At 38.6% G+C, this 26,340-nt stretch overlaps 1 protein-coding gene and 1 long non-coding RNA gene across 3 annotated transcripts; both read right to left on the bottom strand.

Annotated features, from left to right (window-relative positions):
* Positions 1–234: 234 nt before the first annotated feature.
* On the bottom strand, positions 235–8,052 carry LOC309712153. Its single transcript, XR_014278196.1, has 4 exons — positions 7,996–8,052; positions 7,356–7,437; positions 1,186–1,723; positions 235–529 (listed from the first exon to the last, which is right to left on the bottom strand). It is a non-coding gene; the product is annotated as an uncharacterized lncRNA (long non-coding RNA).
* mamdc4 (MAM domain containing 4) lies at positions 8,048–26,288 on the bottom strand. Of its 2 annotated transcripts, XM_082542772.1 has the most exons (30): positions 26,126–26,288; positions 23,893–24,030; positions 22,764–22,856; positions 21,957–22,118; positions 21,697–21,822; positions 21,258–21,491; positions 21,006–21,131; positions 19,633–19,788; positions 19,381–19,484; positions 18,686–18,841; positions 17,389–17,479; positions 17,160–17,273; positions 16,663–16,755; positions 16,431–16,568; positions 16,201–16,340; positions 15,530–15,638; positions 15,311–15,415; positions 14,724–14,858; positions 14,480–14,607; positions 13,572–13,788; positions 13,340–13,477; positions 13,143–13,270; positions 11,477–11,567; positions 10,732–10,890; positions 10,505–10,630; positions 10,295–10,416; positions 10,076–10,181; positions 9,581–9,750; positions 9,374–9,437; positions 8,048–8,944 (listed from the first exon to the last, which is right to left on the bottom strand). In XM_082542772.1, exons 2-29 carry the CDS (start codon positions 23,942–23,944, stop codon positions 9,381–9,383), a joined length of 3,576 nt encoding a protein of 1,191 aa, XP_082398898.1. In that variant the 5' UTR covers positions 23,945–24,030; positions 26,126–26,288; the 3' UTR covers positions 8,048–8,944; positions 9,374–9,380. The 2 variants fall into 2 exon arrangements, with proteins under 2 accessions (XP_082398898.1, XP_082398899.1); XM_082542773.1 differs by lacking the exon at positions 9,374–9,437 and having other exon boundaries at positions 23,893–26,288.
* Positions 26,289–26,340: the final 52 nt, after the last annotated feature.

The raw sequence follows: 26,340 nt of genomic DNA, 5'->3' as shown, positions 1-26,340 counted from the left end.
GATTTGGTATTTGACAGTACTGTAGGAGACAATTCATGCTTCAGGAAACTAGGAAAAATACACATTTAAACAGTTAATCTTACACACATAAAAATACAAATATTATAACCAAAACAAACAAACAAACAAAAATGGTATTCAAAGCACCTTGAAAGGCATAGCTCAAGTACAAATGAATGATAGAGGAAACTAATACTGGCAATACCTTAAGTTTGACCTTTAAATCTCTTAGCAGTTGGGACTTTTGCTTCTTGACTCGCATCAGAAAGACGCTGCCAGCTGCTCTTCCAAATGGTAAGACATGGTTGAAATGCCCAGTAAAATTAAAAGCGAGAAGCCCCAGATCAGGCTTGCGGGCCAGGTCACGCTCAGAAGTCCCTACTCTTCAATAAGTGTCCTTATATGTCAAACTTGTCTCTTTTCTTAGGCCTTTCTCACAATGCGGCCGCACTTCCTCAGGTCCCTCATTCCTCTATTTGTCCTGACCGATTGGATGCTTGCCCTCCAGGCTCCCTGACAAACACGAGCACTGAAAGGAAATACAGAGAGTTTGAATGGAAACCTCATTAAACTTAGACAATCCAAGAAAAACGGGTGTTGTGGGGCATCTACAACATGCCGCACAACACTTCAATTCTGTTCAGTTAAATTTTATATATACAACAACAGTTGCTTGAAGGCACTTAATTTTAAAAGATAAATGCTCTAATATTAAAAAGAAACAAAGAAAACCCCAATAATCATATGACCCACATGTGCAAGCATGTGATTGATTTAAGTAACAGATTTAAAAATATCATTAAAAACAAAGGGGTTTTTAATGATCTTGTATGTGTTTTTTTTTTATTGTGATTGATTGTCTATCTATTGCAGGTTCGAAATGGTGACAGAAATGTTCTTTCTGACCCAAAATGACTTTTCATCATTCGTTACAGATATGGTCGACAGATTACAGTCAACCAAGACTGGTGGTTGTGAATGTTTCACCAGCTGCTGTGTGTGTGAACATTTAACACATTATAGCTTTAGTTTGGTAAGTCATTTACAAGTTCTGCAAAACCTTTCTTTTCTCTGATCTCCCCCCGCCCCTCAACAGCCATTTACTAAAAACTATCAGAGGCTGCAGGTGGTTAACACTACTGATTGATTACCGCCATTCATACACTTAAACACACTCACACATACCTGGAACTCAGCAGAGGTCGGTCAGCTCGTTTGCGAGGCTTGGCGCTCTGTCTCCGGTACTGCATCCAGCCGCAGACCAGGTCGTGCGCGATCATCACGTACAGCAGGAAGATGAGCACGGCGGGATCCATTCAGCCGCCGTATGACACGCGGCTGGCGCGAATGAAGCCGGGGTAAACGAGAAGCGGGGACCGCACGAGGCTGCGGGTGTATGATCTTGTGCAGGATGGCAACTGAGAGATGGATGACTAAGATCCAGAAGGGGGCTGGTGCCCAAGTTGCCCTGTGCCCACTTTAGGCACTCAAATCGCAAGACACGAACGGCTACCGCAGTGGTCCCTCGGATTACATCCATGATAGCACAACATCCTCCAGAACCACCCCGAACATCCGAGTGAAGCGGTGGTTTCTGTGCGTCTCACGGGCAACATCTGAAAGCCGCGGTGACAACTGCAAAGAGGGGACCTCGGAGGATGTTGCCGTAGAGACGCGACCGTTGCTAAGGGCATGCTGTCGTCATCCCATCTGAACGAAGCATCTGCACCCAAGAACACATTATTGCTTAGGCTGTTATTTATCCTTTGACACACGGGTCATGCAGCAATTAAGTCTTTTTTTTATTTTTATATGTTAGTAGTATATTATTCACCTTATATAAATATTTAAGCCACACAAGTATGTGTAATTTGCTTGCTTTCACTTCAACAGTAAGCAATCTGAATATAGAAACCATAAAATATTTGTTACTTTGAAATTAAATGAATGACGAGTCTCTGAAGTGCCACATTCTGTATCTTGTGCACAAAAAATATTTACCCCGTGAGAAGTTTTTATGTGGTGAGCACATTATAAGAACCCACCAGGTAATTACAGTGTACACAAAGGATTAAAAAAAATTATAAAAATTGGCAACTTGACCTCAGAGTAATTTCTGCAATAATTTTCAGCAAATAGGTTTTTATTTCAAACACCACATAAACAGTTTCATAATCTCCCACATAAAAGGGCTATACACTCCCTGGCCACTTTATTAGGTACACTTTGGGAGTATCATGTTGAACTCCCTTTTGCCTTTGTTCTTTATGGCATAGTTTCAACAAGGTTATGAAAACATTTCTGAGAGATTTGGGCCCATATTGACATTATGGCATCAACGGTTGTTGCAGATTTTTGGGCTGCACATAATGCAAAACCTCCCATTCTCCAACTGCTTTATTAGATTGAGATCTGATGTCTCTGGATACCATTTGAATACAGTAAACTCATTGTCATCTTCAAAAAAACAGAGATATTTTTAATTTTGTGACGTGGTGTGTTGTCCTGTGAATGCAGTCATCAAGTACACTGTGGTCATTAAGGCATGGACATGGTCAACAAGAATACTCAGGTTTTTAAACAATGCTCAGTTGATACTAAACTGCTCAAAGTGTGGAAGAATATATCTCCCACATCATGCTGAACCATTAATACAAGGCAGGTTGGATCCATGCTTTCACATGTTTACACCAAATTCTCACCCTACCATTCCAGTATTTCAGCAGACAGCTGAAGGTGTTCATATTATACAAATATTGATAAATGCACGATAAACTTTCTTGGCTTTCTGTACAAGCTAAATTATACTATGGCTTACTTGTATTTTTAAAGAAAGCAATACTGGTAAACACACCGCACTTTTTTATGCTCAGTTGCAGTATCCAGATGAAATACATAATCATGCTACACGATTCTCAACTAACCACAATTTAGTAACTCCTCGAGTTAAAAGTAACTTTTTGAAAAACTTACTGGAATAAGTTGCCTTGTGCAATTAGAGAATTGGCTTCTATTCATAATTTTAAAAATCACCTAAAAGCCTATTTAGGCAGTTTTTAATTTATTTGTAAATATTGTAAGAGGGTAATGTCACTTGTAATGGAAATTGTGTATTTTGTTTGAGTGTTTTTTATATTTTTTAATATTTACATGCTTATATTTTCAGAATTGTAAAACCTTATTGTGGATGTAAGAGCCAAATTATGTGGATATTTTGCATCTAACTCATTGTGTAACATTTTATTCGGTAGTATTTGACGGTTTGGGCCCCAGGAAGACCAGCAACCACTGTTGTGGAAGCTAATGGGGTTCCTTATAAATAAACAAATAAACAGCAAGACTCATCACTCAGGCAACATTTTTCCAATCTTTTGTTGTTCAATTTTGGTAAGCCCATGTAAACTGTAGCCTCTGTCTCCTGTCTTTAGCTGTCAGATGTGCCACCTGGTGTGATCTCCTGCCGCCGTAGCCCATCTGCCCTAAGGTTTGATGTGTTGTGTGTTCAGAGATGCTTTACTGCATACCTTGGTTGCCTTCCTATTAGCTTGAAGCAGTATGGTTATTTTCCTCTGACCCTTGACATTAACAACAGAATTTCACCAAGAGAATTCCCTTCTCTCTCTCTATGTATATATATATATATATATACATATATATACATATACATATATATACGTATATATACATGTATATACGTATATATATATATATATATATATATATATATATATATATATATATATATGTGTATATATATATATATATATATATATATATATATATATATATACACAGTGGGGCAAAAAAGTATTTAGTCAGCCACCGATTGTGCAAGTTCCCCCACTTAAAATGATGACAGAGGTCAGTAATTTGCACCAGAGGTACACTTCAACTGTGAGAGACAGAATGTGAAAAAAAAAATCCATGAATCCACATGGTAGGATTTGTAAAGAATTTATTCGTAAATCAGGGTGGAAAATAAGTATTTGGTCACCTCAAACAAGGAAAATCTCTGGCTCTCACAGACCTGTAACGTCTTCTGTAAGAAGCTTTTCTGTCCCCCACTCGTTACCTGTATGAATGGCACCTGTTTGAACTCATCATCTGTATAAAAGACACCTGTCCACAGCCTCAAACAGTCAGACTCCAAACTCTGCCATGGCCAAGACCAAAGAGCTTTCGAAGGACACCAGGAAAAGTATTGTAGACCTGCACCAGACTGGGAAGAGTGAATCTACAATAGGCAAGCAGCTTGGTGTGAAAAAAACAACTGTGGGAGCAATCATCAGAAAATGGAAGACATACAAGACCACTGATAATCTCCCTCGATCTGGGGCTCCACGCAAGATCTCATCCCGTGGGGTCAAAATGATCATGAGAACGGTGAGCAAAGATCCCAGAACCACACGGGGGGACCTGGTGAATGACCTGCAGAGAGCTGGGACCAAAGTAACAAAGGTCACCATTAGTAACACACTACAACGGCAGGGAATCAAATCCCGCAGTGCCAGACGTGTTCCGCTGCTGAAGCCAGTGCATGTCCAGGCCCGTCTGAAGTTTGCCAGAGAGCACATGGATGATACAGCAGAGGATTGGGAGAATGTCAGGTGGTCAGATGAAACCAAAGTAGAACTATTTGGTATAAACTCAACTCGTCATGTTTGGAGGAAGAAGAATACTGAGTTGCATCCCAAGAACACCATACCTACTGTGAAGCATGGGGGTGGAAACATCATGCTATGGGGCTGTTTTTCTGCCAAGGGGACAGGACGACTGATCCGTGTTAAGGACAGAATGAATGGGGCCATGTATCGTGAGATTTTGAGCCAAAACCTCCTTCCATCGGTGAGAACTTTGAAGATGAAACGAGGCTGGGTCTTCCAACATGACAATGATCCAAAACACACCGCCCGGGCAACAAAGGAGTGGCTCCGTAAGAAGCATTTGAAAGTCCTGGAGTGGCCTAGCCAGTCTCCAGACCTCAACCCCATAGAAAATCTGTGGCGGGAGTTGACAGTCCGTGTTGCTCGGCGACAGCCCCAAAACATCACTGCTCTCGAGAAGATCTGCATGGAGGAATGGGCCAAAATACCAGCTACTGTGTGTGCAAACCTGGTAAAGACCTATAGTAAACGTTTGACCTCTGTTATTGCCAACAAAGGTTATGTTACAAAGTATTGAGTTGTATTTTTGTTATTAACCAAATACTTATTTTCCACCCTGATTTACGAATAAATTCTTTACAAATCCTACCATGTGGATTCATGGATTTTTTTTTTCACATCCTGTCTCTCACAGTTGAAGTGTACCTCTGGTGCAAATTACTGACCTCTGTCATCATTTTAGGTGGGGGGAACTTGCACAATCGGTGGCTGACTAAATACTTTTTTGCCCCACATGTATGTATGTATGTATGTGTATATATATATATATATATATATATATACACACACGTATGTATGTATGTATGTGTATATATATATATATATATATATATATATATATATATATATATATATATATATATATATATATATACACACACACACAGTGGGGCAAAAAAGTATTTAGTCAACCACCGATTGTACAAGTTCCCCCCACCTAAAATGATGACAGAGGTCAGTAATTTGCACCAGAGGTACACTTCAACTGTGAGAGACAGAATGTGAAAAAAAATCCATGAATCCACATGGTAGGATTTGTAAAGAATTTATTTGTAAATTAGGGTGGAAAATAAGTATTTGGTCACCTCAAACAAGGAAAATCTCTGGCTCTCACAGACCTGTAACGTCTTCTGTAAGAAGCTTTTCTGTCCCCCACTCGTTACCTGTATGAATGGCACCTGTTTGAACTCATCATCTGTATAAAAGACACCTGTCCACAGCCTCAAACATTCAGACTCCAAACTCCGCCATGGCCAAGACCAAAGAGCTTTCGAAGGACACCAGGAAAAGTATTGTAGACCTGCACCAGACTGGGAAGAGTGAATCTACAATAGGCAAGCAGCTTGGTGTGAAAAAATCAACTGTGGGAGCAATCATCAGAAAATGGAAGACATACAAGACCACTGATAATCTCCCTCGATCTGGGGCTCCACGCAAGATCTCATCCCGTGGGGTCAAAATGATCATGAGAACGGTGAGCAAAGATCCCAGAACCACACGGGGGGACCTGGTGAATGACCTGCAGAGAGCTGGGACCAAAGTAACAAAGGTCACCATCAGTAACACACTACAACGGCAGGGAATCAAATCCCGCAGTGCCAGACGTGTTCCGCTGCTGAAGCCAGTGCATGTCCAGGCCCGTCTGAAGTTTGCCAGAGAGCACATGGATGATACAGCAGAGGATTGGGAGAATGTCATGTGGTCAGATGAAACCAAAGTAGAACTTTTTGGTATAAACTCAACTCGTCGTGTTTGGAGGAAGAAGAATACTGAGTTGCATCCCAAGAACACCATACCTACTGTGAAGCATGGGGGTGGAAACATCATGCTATGGGGCTGTTTTTCTGCCAAGGGGACAGGACGACTGATCCGTGTTAAGGACAGAATGAATGGGGCCATGTATCGTGAGATTTTGAGCCAAAACCTCCTTCCATCAGTGAGAACTTTGAAGATGAAACGAGGCTGGGTCTTCCAACATGACAATGATCCAAAACACACCGCCCGGGCAACAAAGGAGTGGCTCCGTAAGAAGCATTTGAAAGTCCTGGAGTGGCCTAGCCAGTCTCCAGACCTCAACCCCATAGAAAATCTGTGGCGGGAGTTGAAAGTCCGTGTTGCTCGGCGACAGCCCCAAAACATCACTGCTCTCGAGAAGATCTGCATGGAGGAATGGGCCAAAATACCAGCTACTGTGTGTGCAAACCTGGTAAAGACCTATAGTAAACGTTTGACCTCTGTTATTGCCAACAAAGGTTATGTTACAAAGTATTGAGTTGTATTTTTGTTATTGACCAAATACTTGTTTTCCACCCTGATTTACGAATAAATTCTTTACAAATCCTACCATGTGAATTCATGGATTTTTTTTTCACATCCTGTCTCTCACAGTTGAAGTGTACCTCTGGTGCAAATTACTGACCTCTGTCATCATTTTAAGTGGGGGAACTTGCACAATCGGTGGCTGACTAAATACTTTTTTGCCCCACTGTGTGTGTGTGTATATATATATATATATATATATATATATATATATATATATATATATATATATATATATATATATATATATATATATATATATAACCATTATCTCTAAACCACTGAGATGCTTGTGTGGGAAAATCCTAGCAGATCAGCAGGAGGCCCATCTCGTACCAATGACCATGCAACATTCAAAGTCACTTAAATCACCTTTCTTCCTGATTGTGATGCTTGGTCTGGACTTCAGCAGGTTGCCATCTCCATACCTAAATGCCTCAAGTTGGTGCAGCGGCTGGCTGATAAGATTTTTGTGTCAACAAGCAGTTCAACAGGTGTACCAAACAAAGTGTATATCCATGCAGTTTCACTATTAATCAACACTGTTAGCTAACAACTTCACTGCTAGCTACTTTCACCTTTCTATTTCAAGTAATAAATATACTGTTATCAAAAATTGTGTTCATTAAAACTTGTATTTCAACTGTTACTCTGTTCGCTAACAATTCAGCTGCTAATATTTAGCTGCACATATCAAGGTAGACATTTTTGTTTTAGATATGTTTTACTCATAATTTTAGCTAGGTTTCACAGTCTTTTTCAGTTGTTTAGCAAGCTATTTCATTAGCTTCTACATACAACCTGCCAACAACTATTTACCTATACCTTTAGAAGCTAACAATGTTGTCAGTTAGCCGTACTTTTGGCTAGCTATTCAGATGACCGATTTACTCTTTTATATTTTCTACTGCTTATTGATTAATTTATAATTAACAGGTAATTCACTACTCAAATCTTTAAATAAATTATAGTTTTTTTTTTATATGATTTCAGAAAAAATCTTTAGACCTACTTCCTGCATACACCAGAAGTACTATCTGGGATCAGAGAAAAAAACACTGGTCTTGCAGTAGTCATCATTATTTATTACCAGAGCTCAATCACAGCTTGTTTTAAAACAGAGTAAAATTAACCCTTCAGTACATCTAAAACATTGCATTACTCTAACAATCTTTACAAACACTAGCGCACCTCAGCGTCCACTTAAATGCAACTTTCTCAAGGCTATAACCTGCGTGTTTACAGTCTTTTCTCTTTTGTCCACAACTTTCCTTCTTTTTGAACAACAAATTAAGAGTTTATGTCCCTAATATGAATTGGACTCCACTTACATATTGCAACTCAAGGGTTCTGATAAACTTTAATAGTTTCAAACTCCAGTGGCCCATTTATTCTGTTATAAACATGTAGTCTCTAGGCTGAAGCTGGGGAAAAAAAACTTATGAACAGACAAAGTTATATTACTTTTCCATATGCTGAGTATTTATTCCCACAACTAGCAAATTATTTTATCTAAAATAGGAGTGCCCATTTTAGAAGATAAAAAGGGGGCTTAAACTACTGAAATCTTTCTGCTGCTTGCACTTAAAATTAACTTATAACTGTTCGAGGTTTCTGAGACACCTAAAAGGATCTACTTACAGCCATTTCTGTCATTCATGGGCTGTGCCCAGTCTTGATTTAGAGAAAGTTCATTTTCATCCAAAACACATTAGACCTCCTTTTGTCTTCTTTCCATCCACAGCCAGAGTCACATCTGATCTGAGGTATCTTCACCAATTAGGCTTAGCTTGGTTGGTCAGTGTGTGAGCTATGCTTGCATATTGTGTGTGTGATGTATGGGTGACATAAGTAGTTCTCCTGCTGTGATATCACCTTTTTTCAACAAACCACCTTTGGGTGGCAGAACCTTTGTACCTTGAGTCTCATTCCACCTCCATTTCTCTGGTGTTACAAGAGACCTGCAAAAACATAAAAAGGTCAGACTGTTGTGAAGTGAAAATGTCAATTTTGGATAAACTGCTACATGAAAGATAACTTCTATTTTCCGTTATTTTGACCATTAATTTCATGATTTATTAACATATTTATGAAATTCAAACATGAAATAAAGAAGCCTATAAAAAAATTTTTTATGTTCATGTACAGCCTCTGAAGCCAAAACCCAGTGAATCAGCACTTTGGTAAGAAAATGTATGAATGAGAGATTTAACAGGTGGCGACAGATAGGACTTCAGCAGGTACCATGTTACTTTGTCTCTGGTGTTTAAGTGCTAGTTTATATGAAGTATTCTGGAGTTTATTTCTACCATCTGGTGGCAGAAAAGTCTATAAAGCTGCCTCTTATAGGGATTGGAAATCAAACAGCAAATGTCATATTAAATACTCACAGAGACATTATTGAAACCAGCTGCCATCTGGGTTTTGGGTCTGCGGAACTGTAACATGGTCCTGCTGAAGTGAACTCTAATTAATTATTAGTGATTAATTAAGACACATTAAGGTAAAAATCAGCATTTTTGATCATATGGGCAATGCTTTTGTCCTTTTGCTTTCTGACAAGTGTTCTTAAGGGTCTGAATGTCAGATTTACTCACTGTGAGGTCTGTGTCATAAGACTCATTAGTGAAACCAGCAACAAATGAGGAAGGTGATGTCTGTCGTGTTCGCAGGTAGAAAACCAGCAGGCCGACCAACGTGCCGATGAGCAGAAGGACCACAATCACAGACGCCGCGATCCCTCCTGCATTGTTTCGGTTTGGGGAGGCTGCAGCACAGATGGGAAACATTTAGTATTTGTCTCATTAATGTAGTGAAGCCAAACTTTACATTGTAGTTAGAAATTCAGTCAAATGGTTGAATGGTTAAAAAAAAGTGCTGAAAAACTGAATATTATTAAAAGCATATTAGTTCTAAATTCACTTTGTCAGTTAGGAAATTTTATTTTATTTAAAAAAAACCATCTTAGCAGTGACTGCTGCTTTTTAAATTTCTCAGCACTGAATCTGAGCATGCACATTGTGCAGAAACATTAAAAACCTCTAATACAGTCTGCAATAGTTTGAATAGAAATCTGGGAGTTCTGCTCATACGTTTTATTGGATCTGTGACTTTGTTAGCACAGTTGATCCCGATGGTGTATTCGATGTCATCCAGAGCTACCACACCTGCTGTACCTTTGACGCCTTCAAAAACAATCTGTTTACAGGAAAAGTAAGATGACAGCAGAGATTGCAGTAGGTCGTACATGCTTACATACAACAGCAAGTCACTAAGTGTATTCAGCCATTTGTTATAAAAGTGAGCCTGACCTGGTATTTCTCAGTAGATGTGATGTCGATGTCAAAACGTTTCCACAGTCCAACAAGTTCGGTCTCAGCCAGCGGGTTGAAACGACCTTCGGAGAGTCTCCATACTTTTAGCTGGCAGTCCGCTGAAGTCATTCATAAAAAAGGTTAAAAATATTTACAGGTAAATGCATTCAAAACTGACATAAATTGAATATGTTTTTTCTTTCTTACATGACTGGCTTTTATAGACCCAGAACTTCAGGCAGGTGCCCTTAGTAGGGGGCAGGTGAGGGCTCAGCAGTAGAGCGTTTTGACTCACTTCTGTCCGATTGCTGCTTGGAAAGAACAGGAAGTGACCTTGCAGAAAAGAAAAGAAGGGTGTTTTGAAAAAGAAGATAAGAAGTGTGACTTTGCAGCATCCGCCAGCTGTCTAGTTGTTTGTTTCTCTCTGGTTTTACCTTTTTCTGTGCCCAAAGTGTGGTCGTCAAGTGGGATTGGGTAGTGATGTTCCATCTCTGCACTCGTCAGCTCCCAGTCCAGTTTGTCTATGGTCATGTTCTGAGTGTTGCTCCAGCTGCACATGCCTCTCTCCATACTACACTTGGAACCTGGGGAATCTAACAAAATAAATATTACGCTATAATTGTGCAATATTGAGTAGGATAAAATATTATAGAGGAGGTAGTCATGTACTCGGAGTAGTTTTTGAAAACTAATATAAGGCCTTTATTTTAGTGGGTTAAAGACATAAAAATACACCAGTGCAAATTGGCTTACACCTTCTCTAGGTGGTACTGTAGGCAATTGTGGTTTCACTCACCGCGGGAGTGCAACACTAAGTGCATTATTTTCTTTGGCCTGTGGCCAGTGGTGAGTAAAAGACTTCTCTAGCCTTTAAGAGCATCATCCAGCCTCAGACTTAAAAAAAACCTGTTCTAACTCAGCATAGTGTAACCACAGAGTAGTACAGACACACTGAAGCCACAATTTTAAATATGCAGCACAAAATGGAAGACAAACAAAAATATGTCTAAAGAATGTAATATTTTTAAGTCATTTTTACTGTAGTCTTAAAGTCTTAGCGGGATCCTTGGTTAAAGCCCATGAGGAAAAGTATCTAGATACATAGAGCTGCGTGCTGCTTTTACTGCAGTCTTAAAATCTGTAGTGATTTCAATCTTGATGAGGCATGTCAGTACAAACCTTGATTTTCACAGGGATAATGTGAAAGAAAGATGTCATCGATTGCAATGCAAGTGTCTTTCCCTCCAGCTCCGACAACCTCAAATTCCAACTGCAGAAGAAAATTACCACAAAATAAGCTTTGAACAGCGGGCACAAAGTCCTTAGATCAAAAGCTACTGTGCAAAAGTCTTGAGGCACCACTCATTTCTTTGTTTTTTGCTATGAAAACCTGAAGTAGTTGCATGAAGATTCACTGTACAACACAAAAACACAATTTGTAGAATTCTAATTGAAAGCCATTATTTGATATGACCACCTTTATTCTTCCACACAGACCCTCAGTAATCTCTTTAAGTAGTTTTCAGGGATAGTTCTCCAGGCATCTTGAAGGAAATTAAAAGTTATTTCTTGGCTTTCTTGGATCTGCCTTCGTTTTTCTCCAAATTCTCTGTCAAAATGATCCCACATTGCTTCAGAAATGCTGAGGTCCTGGATTTAGGGAGGTTGAACCATGATTGATAGTGTTCCACTGTGTGTTTTTCTATCCAGATTGTCATTGTCACGGGTCTGTGACCCATCGTTTCTGTGTTTGGACTTTTGATTTTGGTTTATTTAATATTCTGAGGTTAAGATTCTGTTCCTTGTTTTGGTTATTATAGTTGTTAGCCTTCTGTTTAACATTTGTATTCTTAGGTCACCTTAGTTTTCTTATCTAGTCTTTACATTTCTGTTGTCAAGCCTCCCCTCTGTTCCATGCCCCATGTATAGTCATAATTCTGTAGTTATATATTTTCAATGTGTCTCTTGCTCTCTCTCTGTTTAGTCAGTCACGTCTCAGTGTTTGTTCCCCTGTCTTGCCAGTTAGATTATAATCCAGCCGTGTTCCCCAGGTGTTTCCTCTCTGCCCTGATTCCTTCATGTATATATATTGTCTGTGTCTTTTTGTGCTCCTTGTGATGATCTCCCTCTTGCTGTTTGCCCCGTTTGTTCAGTGCCTGCAGTGTATGTTTCTAGGAGAACCGGTCAGTTAAGTTACTTAGATTTAGTTATTTGTATTTTCCAGAAATAAAGCTGTTAAGTTCAGTCCTACATTTGGGTCCTAACCTGCCTGCCACACACAGCGTCATGACACAGATATGCTTTTACTGCATTGACAGTGTGTCTGGGATCATTAGCATGCTGAAAAATGAAGCTGTTGCCAATCAGATAATGATTTTTTTCCCTATTAATTAAGTTCATAGCTCACAGATACACCTGCTGTAGATACTTATCTGGTTTCCTCAGATTTTTTAAGTGCATAGTGCACACCATGCCAAAGTTTTCAGCTAATGGCATTATGGGAATCACTTTGTTGGTGTAAAATGACTGTTTTATGCCTTTCAAACTGTGTTATGTGTGTTATGTGTTATTCAGCTAAAGAAAGTGGAACAAATGATGTGTCTAGAAATGCAAACTAAAATTGGTTCTTTGCTGATGGGATGACAGTGAGATGGCTCGAAATTTTTGCACAGTATAGAGAGAGCGGAGAGTGTGAGTGACTCAGGCAGACTGCTGAAAATTGAATTCACACATGTTCATATTTTTAGATAAATGAGTTTATTAAATGAGTAGTTTATTTTATGTGAAGGATAAATTAATCACATTAAAAGTGGCTTAAAAAGTCTGTATCTGCCTTCACACTTACCTGCCAGTCCTCAAGGGAGCTCGAAATGTTGCCATAGCCATGACGCCACACATCTCCTTGATTCAGGTTGTTTGTAAATAGCTTGACCCGCTCTCCCTTCACTGGCTTCATATACACTGTAAGAGAACCTATGGGACACACTCCATTAGTTTAACTTTATGTGTGTGTCTGTGTTTTCCTCTGTGAAGCTGGCCCACCTGGATTCACTCCTCCCATGTGATACCAGAAATTTAGACACTCAGTACGGGTAGTTCCTTGGCGAACAGATGAGGTGAGGACTGCAGTGCTACCTGAGGGAAGGATGCTTGCTCCAGTGTTAACAACCATGTAGAAACCTGGATAGAGACCATACAGCGCATGAACACAATTCTCAATTTCTCAGTCTCCTGCATGTATATTCTAATGTTAAACAGCAGGGGTGCTTCTCACCCTGTTCAGTCTCCAGGGTGTGATCAAATTTGGGCCCATTTGATGTGGATGTGTATCCGCTACGGTGGAGCCACTGATCTTTACTAGAGCTGGTGTACCCACACTGTTGGCCTTCAAAGGAACACATCCTTGGGTTGGTACAGGGACCCTCCAAGAATGCCACATCGTCAATGGCAATGAGTCCATCATAGCCAGAGCGAACGGCTTCAAACATCAGCTGTTGATGAATTGGAAGAGAAGGAAGATGTTATTAACTATTCCTATTAAAAAGCCAAGTTAATTAATGTGTACAGGGGATTTTAAAACAACAAATACTGGACAATGTCATTGACAGAAACTTGATATCTATGTTTCAGATGAAACATAAGCATAAATAAGCAGACAGAAGTAAATTAATAAAAACATGCACAAGCAACAAAAAATACAAACATAAGACAGAAAGCTGGCATAAGTGGGCATGGCATCATGGTAAAAATGATAAAGAAAAATTGTGGGTCGTTATACATATTTAAGATCTTTGGAGGTGAAGAGAGGTTCAGCTGTTAAAAAATTGACCAAAATAATTTCTGCACTTCACTTGTACTCAGTGATGAGTTAAAGGGAGATGTGGTCTTTATTCTTCATAAAAGCAAAAAGCGTCAGTGCTGCATTTTAAACCAGCGGCAGGCAGGATAGGTCTACCTGTGAAGAGCATCTACTCCCTTACAGCTGCAATGATGTTTTGTTTTACCACAAGTGGGCAAAGTTTCTCCAAAAACTCAAACCATTTGTTTAAAACCAGTTTCACTTTGTGTCAGCTGGGATAGGCTACAGTACCCATGACCCTCAGTTGGATAAGTGCTGAAGAAAAAAGGATAGATTTCCTTGTTTTAGTAATTTCACTGGTGCTGTGTGCAGTCATTACATACATGAAATTTTGAGATCTGGTGCGGTACTGGGCATTGTGCTTCATGCCAAACATTTCCACGAGCTCCACTGTGGGTCCACAGGACCATCTCAAAACCTTTGTTATCTATTAGCTTCACATTCAGAGTACCTGGAAGAAAATTATCAGAGATTTCTAGTTAAAGGTTTGTTTTTCTTTTTTTACTGAAGAAACAATCTTTCATTCTAAATTTACATATTAAATTCTTTTAGTCAAATTATCATCACCTGCATTTGGCCCATAGACTTTGTAGAAGAAGTAAAGGCAGTAATCTTTAGGACCCGGTGACTGTGGAAAGGAAATTAAGCGTCCAAACAAACCGTGCAGGTATGGACTCCTCATGTCCACGACAAGGCTTCTGCCTGAACATCAACAGACAGACGGGTCGGCATCAGACACTGACACAGTATAATACCAATGACATAATGCTTAGCAAAATTAGTATCTTCACTTTCAAACTTGTATTATATTTATGGCAACTATTCAAAAGAAATTACATTAAATTATTACAAAGTACTTTTACTGTGCTTTCCATCATTTATCGACAGGGACTGAAAGGAGTTTATAGCAAAGAAACATCTCTCAGCTTTGTGACAAGAATAACATCCTAAATGTCAGCTGAAAAAATCAATTAACAAGGACCAATCATTACTGACAGCAGTTAAGAGCATTACACCTGCACCAAACTACACTGAGGGTTTTCTAATAGAGAGAGTGAGTCTGTGGAAAGGATTTAAAAGTATGTACATCTGAGATGCTCCCTGATTAAAAGCCTGTATAAAATGCTAGATTAATTTATTTGAAATGAGCTTACCAACACTGATAGTATGGTCCATCCCACTGAGCATTGTCCAGTCAAAGTTGTCGCTGCTGTCCTGATACCATCCACACAGTCCTTCTTCAAAGTTACATGACAATCCTGGGCAAACACACACAAAACTGGTTGGTTTAAGCAAGTGCTAGACAATTTACTGGAAAAACTTTAAACTGAGCATCATAAATTATGTAAATTATAAGTAGATATTAAAGTTACCTGTTGGAGACCATGGATAATAGTCAACATGACAGTCACTAAATTGGACATTTTTCACTTTAATCTTGGAGCACTGACAAAGTTTCTTAGCGTGAGCTTCAAAAGCAAGCTGGTGAAGATAAAACAAAGCGGTCTAATGAGTTAAATAATATTTTAACTGTTTCATTGTTTGATTTTGTGTTACAGAAAAACAAATAGCATAGCATTAGCTTAGTCAAGCCACAAAGTGAAACTCAACATCAATTGTGTCAGATCAGCTGATCTCAAATCCATGAGCAGATGGTTCAGCTTATACTTCCTCTGAATGTGCCATTGGCAGATTTCCTATAGAGTGTGTTGCTTAAACCTCCCAAAACTCTCTTTTCTTTTGACTATAGTTTTCAGACTGAAGTTAAAAATATAATAATATAGCTCATGTCATGTGTACTGTTAGAGCGATGGGCACTCATGTTAAACAAGGTAAATATTTTAAATAATGAGGTCATGTTTAATCTCGGGCTTTGTATGATGACCTCACTGAAAGCTGATATCATCAAAGTGGCACAGAAGCCCCACCCAGCTACTATTCAAATTTTCTGTTTATGAGAGTCAGCCAATGAGAAGAGGAGTTGTATCTCTTTAGTTGAGCAAAATGATAAATACCTGAACAGCAAGACTAAAGTTAAGCTGACCTGGAATCGATTTTTCCTGAATCCAATGAGTATGTCAGCGTGTTGCCAATTCTCTGCCTCTGGTCCAGTCTTCCCATTAAACTCCCACAATTTAGGCCCCGTGCCCATTGAGCTGTCGATCACTCTGACGGACAGATCACCTGCAGCAGAAAGATGCAACCGGGGTTATTTACAGCATACCAAGTTTGTGTTCTGGAAAGAATAAAAAGATTTGCAGGGCAACAACTTACCAATATAACTGGGTTTCCCAGTTAGTGCATAATCAAAGCTCATGCTACAATTGGGACCAGTGGGGCCTAGGAGGGGGGTCCGTGTTTGGGCTTCAGTCAGCTGCTGGCCTGGAGCTTTGGCTACATACAGAAACTCCTCTGACAGATGAAAATAGACCCATGGGAATAAATTGTACTATGAAATTAGCACTAAACAAATAAATAAATGAATACCAGAAAGAGCTGTCTGTACCCTGGGCTGTGGAATTTTGATATAGTACCCAACCTTGACCCCCAAGACTGGTGTCAGTCCACCCAGAGCTGCCCTGAGAGTAAGAGAAATCACCTGCAGAAGAGGTTTTTGAAGAAACAGCAGTTAACAGCAGTGATTAAAAATGCAACCATAATCAGCAATAACCTTGTATATTACATGTTCCATGCATGAGACATTACTTGTAAAGTTTAGGAGCAACCAAAGCAATAAACACAACCTACTTAATTTATTTTTGAAAATTAGCAATGAAATTGTGTAAAATACAAGTTAATTATTTGCCAGCAGACTCTTTTAAGTATATTAACCTTCTTCTTGAAATAAAATAGCTATTATTAATAGAGTTGGGTTAAGTTTAGGAACACCCTGCTGGAATCAGCATCACTTCATTTCATAAAATCAAAAGTCTTATAATAATTTAAAACTTTGCAGACCATTTTAAAAAAGTCAAACCGAATAAGCAGGATGAATACACTCACCACATTTAGCTTCATCCTCTGCTCCTTCACAGTCAATATGAAAATCACACAACTTATCCGGTTCAGCACATGGATTTTTAGGGGGACCAGGGAATGTTTCAACAGAAGTATTATCTATGGAAGAGATAATACTTCCATAGATGAGCAAGAGTCATTCAACGACACAAGATGTTTATACTTATTCCCTGCAGATGTTTTTTCTCAAAGTTAAGACAATTAAGAAGCTTACTGCTTGATAAGCGGCATTCGGGAGACAAAACAATGCTGTCAATCGCGATACCTCCATATGCAAAGTTTCTGATTGCTGCCATAATCAGGATCTATAGGGAGAAAATAATTCAAAAGAGCAGATTAGCTATTTTATATTTCAACTAAAATTCTCATCAGTTACACTATAAAAGAGGTAAAAAAAACAAAAAAACAAAGCCCAACAACAACTAAATCACTTATTTCCAAGCTGCTGGATTTTTGAATTTTGTGAGTACAAAAATACTAAATTACATTTAGTAGTCACGTAAACTCAAATTAAAAGAGATGTTTTCTTTTCTTTTATTCTTCATTTGTCGCATGTAAACTGTTCTTTTCTTTCTATTGAGTATTACATTCAGATCTCAAATGTTTTTTATTTTAAAGTCAGAAACTTTTGATTTTCGATTATTTATGCGCATGTAGAAGCTGTACGCTAGAGCTGAGAAGCTTTGGTTTAATGCGATCTATAAAATGTTGTTGTTTGCTTTTTAGGCGATGTTATATTCATTTTAAATGTTTACATTTAAATGTTATTTTTTAAATATATTATATTATGATATATTTCTTATATATATTAGTAGAACAATAATGAAAAAAAAAATATATATATATGGATTTGTGTGCATTAATTACATAGGTACATGGAGACCCAGTATTGCAGGGTCTTTACATTATGATATAAAGCGGCTTTTGGTATATTACATGGAATTGAACTGAACTGAATAATCACCATCATTTCCGTTAAAGTAAATTAAAGTATATGTGAAAAGGTAAAAATATTTTCCCTCATATTTTAATTATTTAAGCTTAAAGTTAAAATTTAACCACTGTTGCCTTCACAACATCAACTTCCCTCTGAACTATTTCATAATGTTCATGTATTAAGAATTTAAAGTTTTCTGTGTGGAAAAGTGTTTGATTAAACGATGACTCCCAGCTATCCTTAATTGGCTCACCAAAACACCAATCTCAGTATTAGCAGTAAACATTACATAGATTACTGTAGTGGCTTGGATGAATCATCTCTTATCAAATCATCGCACCTCCGAGCTACATTAATTTCTGTGGCCAGACTTAACTGATTCTGTAAACTTTACCTACTTACAAAAACCTAATTTTACTGATCTTTACCTTATGTAATAACTTCTTTGCTATTCAGGGTTTGTTTTTTTTAAGATTTGTAGTCGTAACCCATCAATATCCCTATTTTAGAGTTGGAATGGGTGAAGCCCAGCTTCCCTATTACGGTTATTAATTCACCTGTGAGAGGCACTTACCTGGAAAGTGACGTTGGTGACAATCTCCACCTCTGCCTTTACCCAGAGATCACCTAGAGAGCCACCTCTTTCCCACACTGGGTAGATATATTTATCTGCAACCAACACCGTCAAACCCCCCGACCTCGGCCCAAACTGGTGAGTGTACATCACCATCTACAACAGGCAGGTGCAGTAAACTTGTGAAATTAGGAATTGAATTCAAATTATTGTTAACAATGTTAATTTAAAGATGAGGGATGAAAAAATGCTTTTCTCTCCAGGAATTTAAGAAAGAAAGAAAGTGTACTTTATTGATCCCCATGGGGAAATTACTCTCTGCATTTAACCCATTCACTCAGTGAAGCAGTGGGCAGCCATTGGGTGCCCGAGGAGCAGTGTGTAGGGACGGTACCTTGCTCAGGGGTACCTCAGGGTAGGCGTTCAGTGGATTCAAACCACTGACCTTCCGATCATGGGGCCACGACTCTACCTACTGAGCGATCCCTGCCCTCCTCCCCCCCCCTCCTTTTTTTTTTTTTAAAATAAGAAAGTATACTTTAAAAAAAACAATAACCCTTATGTGACTGTTAATTCAATTTGTGAATAACATTTTCCACATTTTTACCTTTTCAAAGCATTTGAATGTTTCAGACTACTGTGAAACAGTAAAAGTAAAAGCCGCTGAAGAACGAAGGCATCAGTTTTGGACTCACCTTACAAGGATGTGAACTGTTGGTGGGTTCAAGAGAGTGACTTTGGAAGGAGGCCCAGTCCCTTTTGAGACCCTCATCAGGGACCGTAACATAGAGAAAATGACCTGAAATAAAAACAATGACATAGTATTTTTTTAAATCTGCCTTTTATTTCTAATACAAAAGCATTTCAAATACTAGCAGTAAGGAGTAATAGGATAGCTTCAGTATCAAAAATACAAAAGGGTCTTCTGATTTGTCTGAATATCATACCTGATGCTGAGTTACTAGAATGATCTCTGCCTGGTCCTTTCAGAGGATCTGTGTTGGTGATCTGTGTCTGATTTGTCCTTACCCATTTCAATGATGAAAGTGACCTTAGGTCCCAAATGCACAGGCCTTCCTCAAAGTCACAGGACTCATATTGAGCTGGGGACGCAACAAACAAAGACGGAACAAATAGTCATCATCATGAAGTGTACTGTCCATAAAAGATGGACATGGTCATCGTGGCAACTTTTTTAAAGCCTTAAACCTGGTTTATAAATATTATTTAAAAATACATACCGATCTTTGCCCAATACCTGTGTTGCCTCTCGATCACAAGCAACCTCCTTCAAGCAAACTCTGTTTTACAAAGTACTGAGTACAAAATCAGGTTTTTTGTTACTGGGAAACATGGCAGCCATTCCAGCCGCAGCACTTTGTTGGAGTAATTTTGCTTAAAATATTAACATGAAGACAGTTTGGTCCTTACCAATAAAAAGCTCCCTTTGACAAAGATATTTAATGTAAGATGATTCATTCTGATTTCAGCATTTCTTACAAAAGCTAAAAGATGATATTGATATGAGTCGCTTCTACAGGAATGTTTATTCTGAGGCAACTGAGCAAAATACACAAGAACCGCTTTTCCACTGCCTTATATAATAACACATCTTCTTTTTGCAACCCAAGGCACTCATGATTATTTTAAATCGTACTGACAATGGATTTGGATTTGTTGTTCCTTGTCAGTTTTATTATTTTAACCACGTTTTATTATTCCTGTTGACAAAAGTCAGTCTGTCTTCCAATCTGAACTAAACCTGCCACACACTGTTGGAGACTGAGTTTGGAGTTTTAGCTTGATAACAATAAACAAAGAAGTGCCATAGAAAAAACAAATGCATCTTAGCAATATTTTCACACATGCTTGAAATTATAATTGTAATTACGTTTTAATTTGTATTAATTGCACAGGCCTATTACTCTATGTCACTTCTGCTAAAAGGGACAAAGGACCCTGTGCACAGGTGTCCTATTCAAGAGCAAAGAGCCGCGTGTCATTCACTGATGATATGATGATGACATTTTTGGTTAGGTCAGCTGATGGTTAGGACTACAAAAGTGGTTTTAGCACACTGATCAAAATACATGGTGGTGCTACACCACCATGTAAAATACGCTTGTACACACCGGCGCATCGACTGGGACTATAGCTGTGTCTGAACGTACTTCCAGTGACATTTGCAGACATTTTTTTAATTTGATTGAACTTTTGTGAACAATAAGTCTGTTTTCCCCACCAATTTTATTACTTTGTATTGTGACTAAAATATTCCTACATATTTATTATGGGATTCAGGTGAAATTAGATTTCTCACTGCAGTTGAGCTCATCAGATCCATCACCACAGTCATCGCTGCCATCACAGAGATGGCGCTCCTCCACACAGGCCTCGTTGTTACACTTCACCATCCCTGCTGAACAGTTTCCCCCGGGGACTGGTGCTGATGATCAAGAGAAAATAAAAAACTATCACTTATGAATCAGTTTACTGGAATTAATTGATTGTAAAACACTCTGCAAGGACTTGAAAAAAGGCAGGGACAAATGGGATCTTTTGAGGGGCTTACAGGGAAGAGCACAGTCTAGAAACTCCAGCTGGTCTATGGCCACATCTCCTCTTTGTCCCACTGACCGCAGCGAGTGAAGACGGATTTGAAAAGTTGAGGGAATCCGGCCCAGAAAGATGAGAGCTTCCCTCCAGGCACGAACACTGGAGGCCTCAGGACGCCAAACAACAGCCTCTTCACCACCTGGGTAGAGGACAGATGCCCACAAGGGCGTAGATCCCAGACCGGTGTTACCTACAGTAAAAAGTAAACATTAAAGTATTCATTAGCACGACAGCTGCAGGGGAAATACATTTTATCTTTAAAGATTGTTAAAGAAACATTGTACATTTTTAAAGGTAGGGCTTGTTATGACCAAAAACAGGACTAACAGAGAGAGACGGAGAGGAAAAAACCTGGTTATCTAAATATATGACATGCAGTTATTTGCCATCATTACCCGAGTCCCACAGGAAGTATCTGAGGCGAAGGCGACACGTTGTTGAAGACTGATTAATCTCTGGAGAGATTAAAACTGCAGTGTGGAGCAAGTCTTCATTCACTGCACTGATTCCCATGAACCAACCTTTGTAAAAAGACATATTGATTAGAACATTTTAAGATATTACCATTCCAGTTTAATGCAGGATGACTCTCTAAAATACTTGCAATAATACAGCTTTGACTATAAACATGACAATAAAAAAGACTGTACAATACCTATGGCTGTGCCGGTGGTGTAATCGGTGGACGGTCCACTGTCAGGCACTGTTTCCCCTCTCTGATGTCTCTCCCATTTGTATTGTGCACTGGGCGACGTGTCAGCCCATCCACACATTCCTTCATCCTCAAAGTCACACACAAACCCCTTTCCATTGTAGCCTTTCACAGGGGTGACAGAGCATTCAGTTGTTATAATACTGTGTATTACAGGAGAGGTCTTCCACTAAGAAAACTATTTACCCTACCATAATTTGGAGTAAAATTTTCCTGCTGTGTAGGTATAAAATCTAGAAATTGTGACCAAACCTTAGAAACCGCTAAGTTTTCCCGTAGCAAGCAGATGCCACAGATGCAAAATCAGGGTCTTTTAATTTTTATCTTAAATATGATGATTGTTTTATTTGAACATAAGTGACCAGCATCTCAAAATTAGTTAAAATTCCCCTTTCAGAATGTCAATAAAACACAGAAGCTTAATGAGACCATAATGATCATGTAACATGATCACATTGATATAGTCAAGTCAAATCTATGGGTGATGCTAATCATATAATCACATTTTATGCTTAAGGACAACAGATGGAAATTAGCCCTTGGCTATAATCTGGTATGTTTACATTCATGTAATTTTTTTTACATTTATGTTCAATATCATGCACTGTCCTAAATACAATAAATACAATATTCAGCATACTCAGCACTGAAGCATTTTCCAGTTTTTGAGACAAATCTGACAAGAAATGGCAAAAAAATAAAATAAAAATCCGATTATAGATGGGACTAAATTACATTTTTAAAACTTACCACAGCCTTGCTCATCACTCCAGTCTGGACAGTCTTGCACAAAGTTACATTTCCCCCCAGGAGCTTGACACGACTGAGCTGAAGAGCCAGCAGCTGGATAAGAATATGAAACACAAAATTCTTTTTTTTTTCTTTTGTCCTGTGAAATTACACTTGCTGATCAAGGGTGTATGAGATGGTCAAAAATCAGACCAATGATCACTATGGACTGCAAAAAATAACTGTAGCCTTTCCTATTAAAAGACAACAGGTTATTAGTAGAAGCCTTAACCTGTCAGAGCTGATGTAAATATGCAAATATCTTCCAGCCAAAGATTGAAAATACTCAAATATTTTCCATCTTTGCTTCTGGGTGTGTGACTCAGGCCCAAACTCTCTCATGACTCAAAGGTTTACAACCCATCTAATGCCAACAGGCTCAAAGACCGCAGAGAGGTAATCAGGGTGACACCATCCACTGAAGGCATCTGTCCAACCAAACGTCTCTGACTAAGACTCAAGACTTTATGATTCAGTAACCTAATAGCTAGAAAATAGACAGGACACCAGACATTTGATTTTTGAGTCTGAATATCCCAGAAGACATCACATCATCATTTTGTTAGAAAATAAATCACACATGAAAGCTCACATTTTTAGTAAGGAGTTATTACCTGACATCAAAAATTACCTGAAATATTGAAGTCTTCTCTGGACTCTTAGAGTTGTGAAATACTCAAAACCCCATTGAGCATTTCTTTATCCTTTATATTTGTGATATTAAATATTAAGGTTAATTATATGTTCTGTCTCAACATGTCTGTTCTGTCTGTGGATCTTTAATTATCAGATGGAAAACAAATGCCAGGTTGCCTAAATTCCCAAAGATAGCAAAAACCTCCATAGCAACAACAGTTGTGCATCTGAGACTGAGATGAAAGAGAAAATCTTTCAACTGCTTGTGGCTTCTTTATCAAATACTAATTTTTTAGTTTTTTACTGACTGTGGCTTGATTAAAAAATCCAAAATCAACTGACTTGTCAAGACATTATTTCAATCTATGTGTAGCAGGGCTGCACAAGTTCAGTTTGGAATAGTTAGCACCATTATTGCTGCACATAATTAAAATCTAATTGAAGGTTTTCTTACCCCACTGCAGAGCCCACAGCAGAATGAGCGCTAAGCTCCTCACATGAAACATCTTCTTTTTCTCCCTTCTTGCACCACATCAATCTGAAGGTTTGCCGACAACCTGCAGAGACTTTATTGTTGACTCTGACCTCTTCTCTGTGCATGAGAGATAACAGTTGGACTTTAAAATCACCCATCATGCAACAGCAGCCAACAATTATAAAATAATCTCCTACAAACGATGGCGGATGTCCGGACATTGCTCATTTACTTGCCGGATATAGAAATGCAGAGCAAAGCAGATGCAAAGTGCAGTTTACGGAAGCGATTTTAGCTTACCTCAGTCATGCTGCATAGGTATTTAAGACAGAAACATGGGCAGCATCCTGCTTTAAGTCACGCATGCATTACTCCAACATCATTACCTCAGTAGATTCATTTATCTTTGTCTTTATTAATAGGTGCAGTTTATAACACTGCATTCTAGAATCCATTGGTATTCAAAGGCGCTCACGGTTGACTCAGTGACAGGAGAGGTGCCCGGATCCTGTGGCTCTGAAACAAGCCCAAATCATCACCCCTCCACCACCATGCGTGGCAGTTGGTATAAGGCATTTGCCATTAGCCATGTTTGGTTTTCTTCAAATGTGGCACCGCACATTATGACCAAACATCTCTACTTTGGTTGAGTAAGGTCCTGAAGACTTGTGGTGTGTTTACGTGCAATTTTGCAAATATAAGATGTGCTGCCATGTTCTTTTAAGAGACCATGGCACGCCGGGGCAATCCTTCCAAAGAAACCATACATGTTCTTTTTACAGTTGTTACATTTAACATGTTAACTGAGGTCTGTAGAGTCTAAGTTGTAGCTGTTGGGTTTGTTTTATATTTCTCTGAGCGTTGCACGGTCTGACCTTGGGTCGAATTTACTGAGGTGCCCACTTTTGGGAAGAACGTGGCGCTGTGTTAACACTTGAAAGCTCCGACCGGGAAAATGCTAAATCTTCTTGGAAGAGATGCTCACACTTAGTGATGATCAATTAATCAATTGCATCAGATTAGGAGCACCTAGCTGCTACTTACCATGGAAGCCGTAAGGATACTTAGTCCTTCACAGAACTGCATTAGAGCCCTGTGAAAAATGTCTTTTTCTTTTTTTTTACATGACTGTCTATTTTAAATTAAACATTTGAATGCATTTTTATCCACAGTTATCTTTACTGATTATTAATATGTATTTTCTAACACATGTTATACATTGTGAATTGTGTTTCAGGTACTGTTTGAACATATGTAGAATATAAAATGTGTTGTCAGGTTTCTGTCCTGGCATAAATATGCTGTGGATCATATGCTGTATAGAAAAGTTATACATAGTTTCCAAATCTGAAAATGGAAGCCAGTGTGGAACAGCATTAAACCAGTATTGTTTGTTATGGCAGCAAGGGGCCACCTTGCTTTAGTTCACCTGCTTTATGAACGCAGTAAACCTATTCCTGATAAGTTTATGGCCTCAGTCACTAGTTTAAGTCTTATTCAGTGTTCATTTTGTAAACATTTTTTCCCCATAAAGCCATAAAGTATGACATGCTTAATTTACAAAACAAACAAACAAACAAACCCTCAATTCTGTTAGGTCATGGATTTAGAGAAATTTGCAGTTGATTGAGAACTGCCAACTGCCTGACCTCCCTACTGAGTCACTGAGCTCATCTCCACTGTGTTTGTGGTGTTGGCCCATTTTGAAGCATTTTAATGGAATAATCTGACTAATAATGTGTCTTTATGTGTGATACAACTTACCCAAGACGTTTGTTCTTCAGTTTTGTTGAGTGAAATTCTAGTATTTTATTAGTCTCTACAAGCACTAATTAGCATATATCTGATAATTAAAAAGCCAACAGATGGCAATAGCCTTGGTTGCAAACACTTCCAGGCTTATGGAAGTCTATGGGAAAATTGGCTTGTTAAATCTGACCTGACCTCAGTGAATATGTTCCTGATGAACTTATGATCTCAGTCACTTATTTTCAGTTATATTGCTTAAAAAAATGCAAGTCATTTTGTAAACCTGTCAGAAATCGAGAGAAATACCTGTGCTACGCACACTGGGTAAATATCAGATGATATATCAGAATATTGGATTTTTGGGTATATATTATAAATATTGGATCCTATATGTCAGAATGTCAGAATCATTTCAGAATACTTCAGCACAATGGTAGTAATCAGGAGCATCAAGTTCATTTACTTTTATCTAGCAACTGTGCCCATTTTAATCAACAGTTTACAGCACGCTGGAATCTGGACCATAGCTGCTGTAAAAAGTAAGATAAGCAAAGAGATGGGGTGTTGTCATTTTTCTGCTCTGCAGGAAAGAGGCACATAATATAAGTACACATTTCACAATAAAACCCCACATCAAAACTTGTAAGATTTGCTTTGTAACTTAAATTTCCAAAGAAA

This window comes from Aulonocara stuartgranti (genome assembly GCF_965226115.1).
Source record: "Aulonocara stuartgranti genome assembly, chromosome: 7".
Lineage (NCBI taxonomy): Eukaryota > Metazoa > Chordata > Actinopteri > Cichliformes > Cichlidae > Aulonocara > Aulonocara stuartgranti.
Note: the sequence above shows the minus strand (reverse complement) of the source record. Positions and strands in the feature narration are given on the sequence as shown.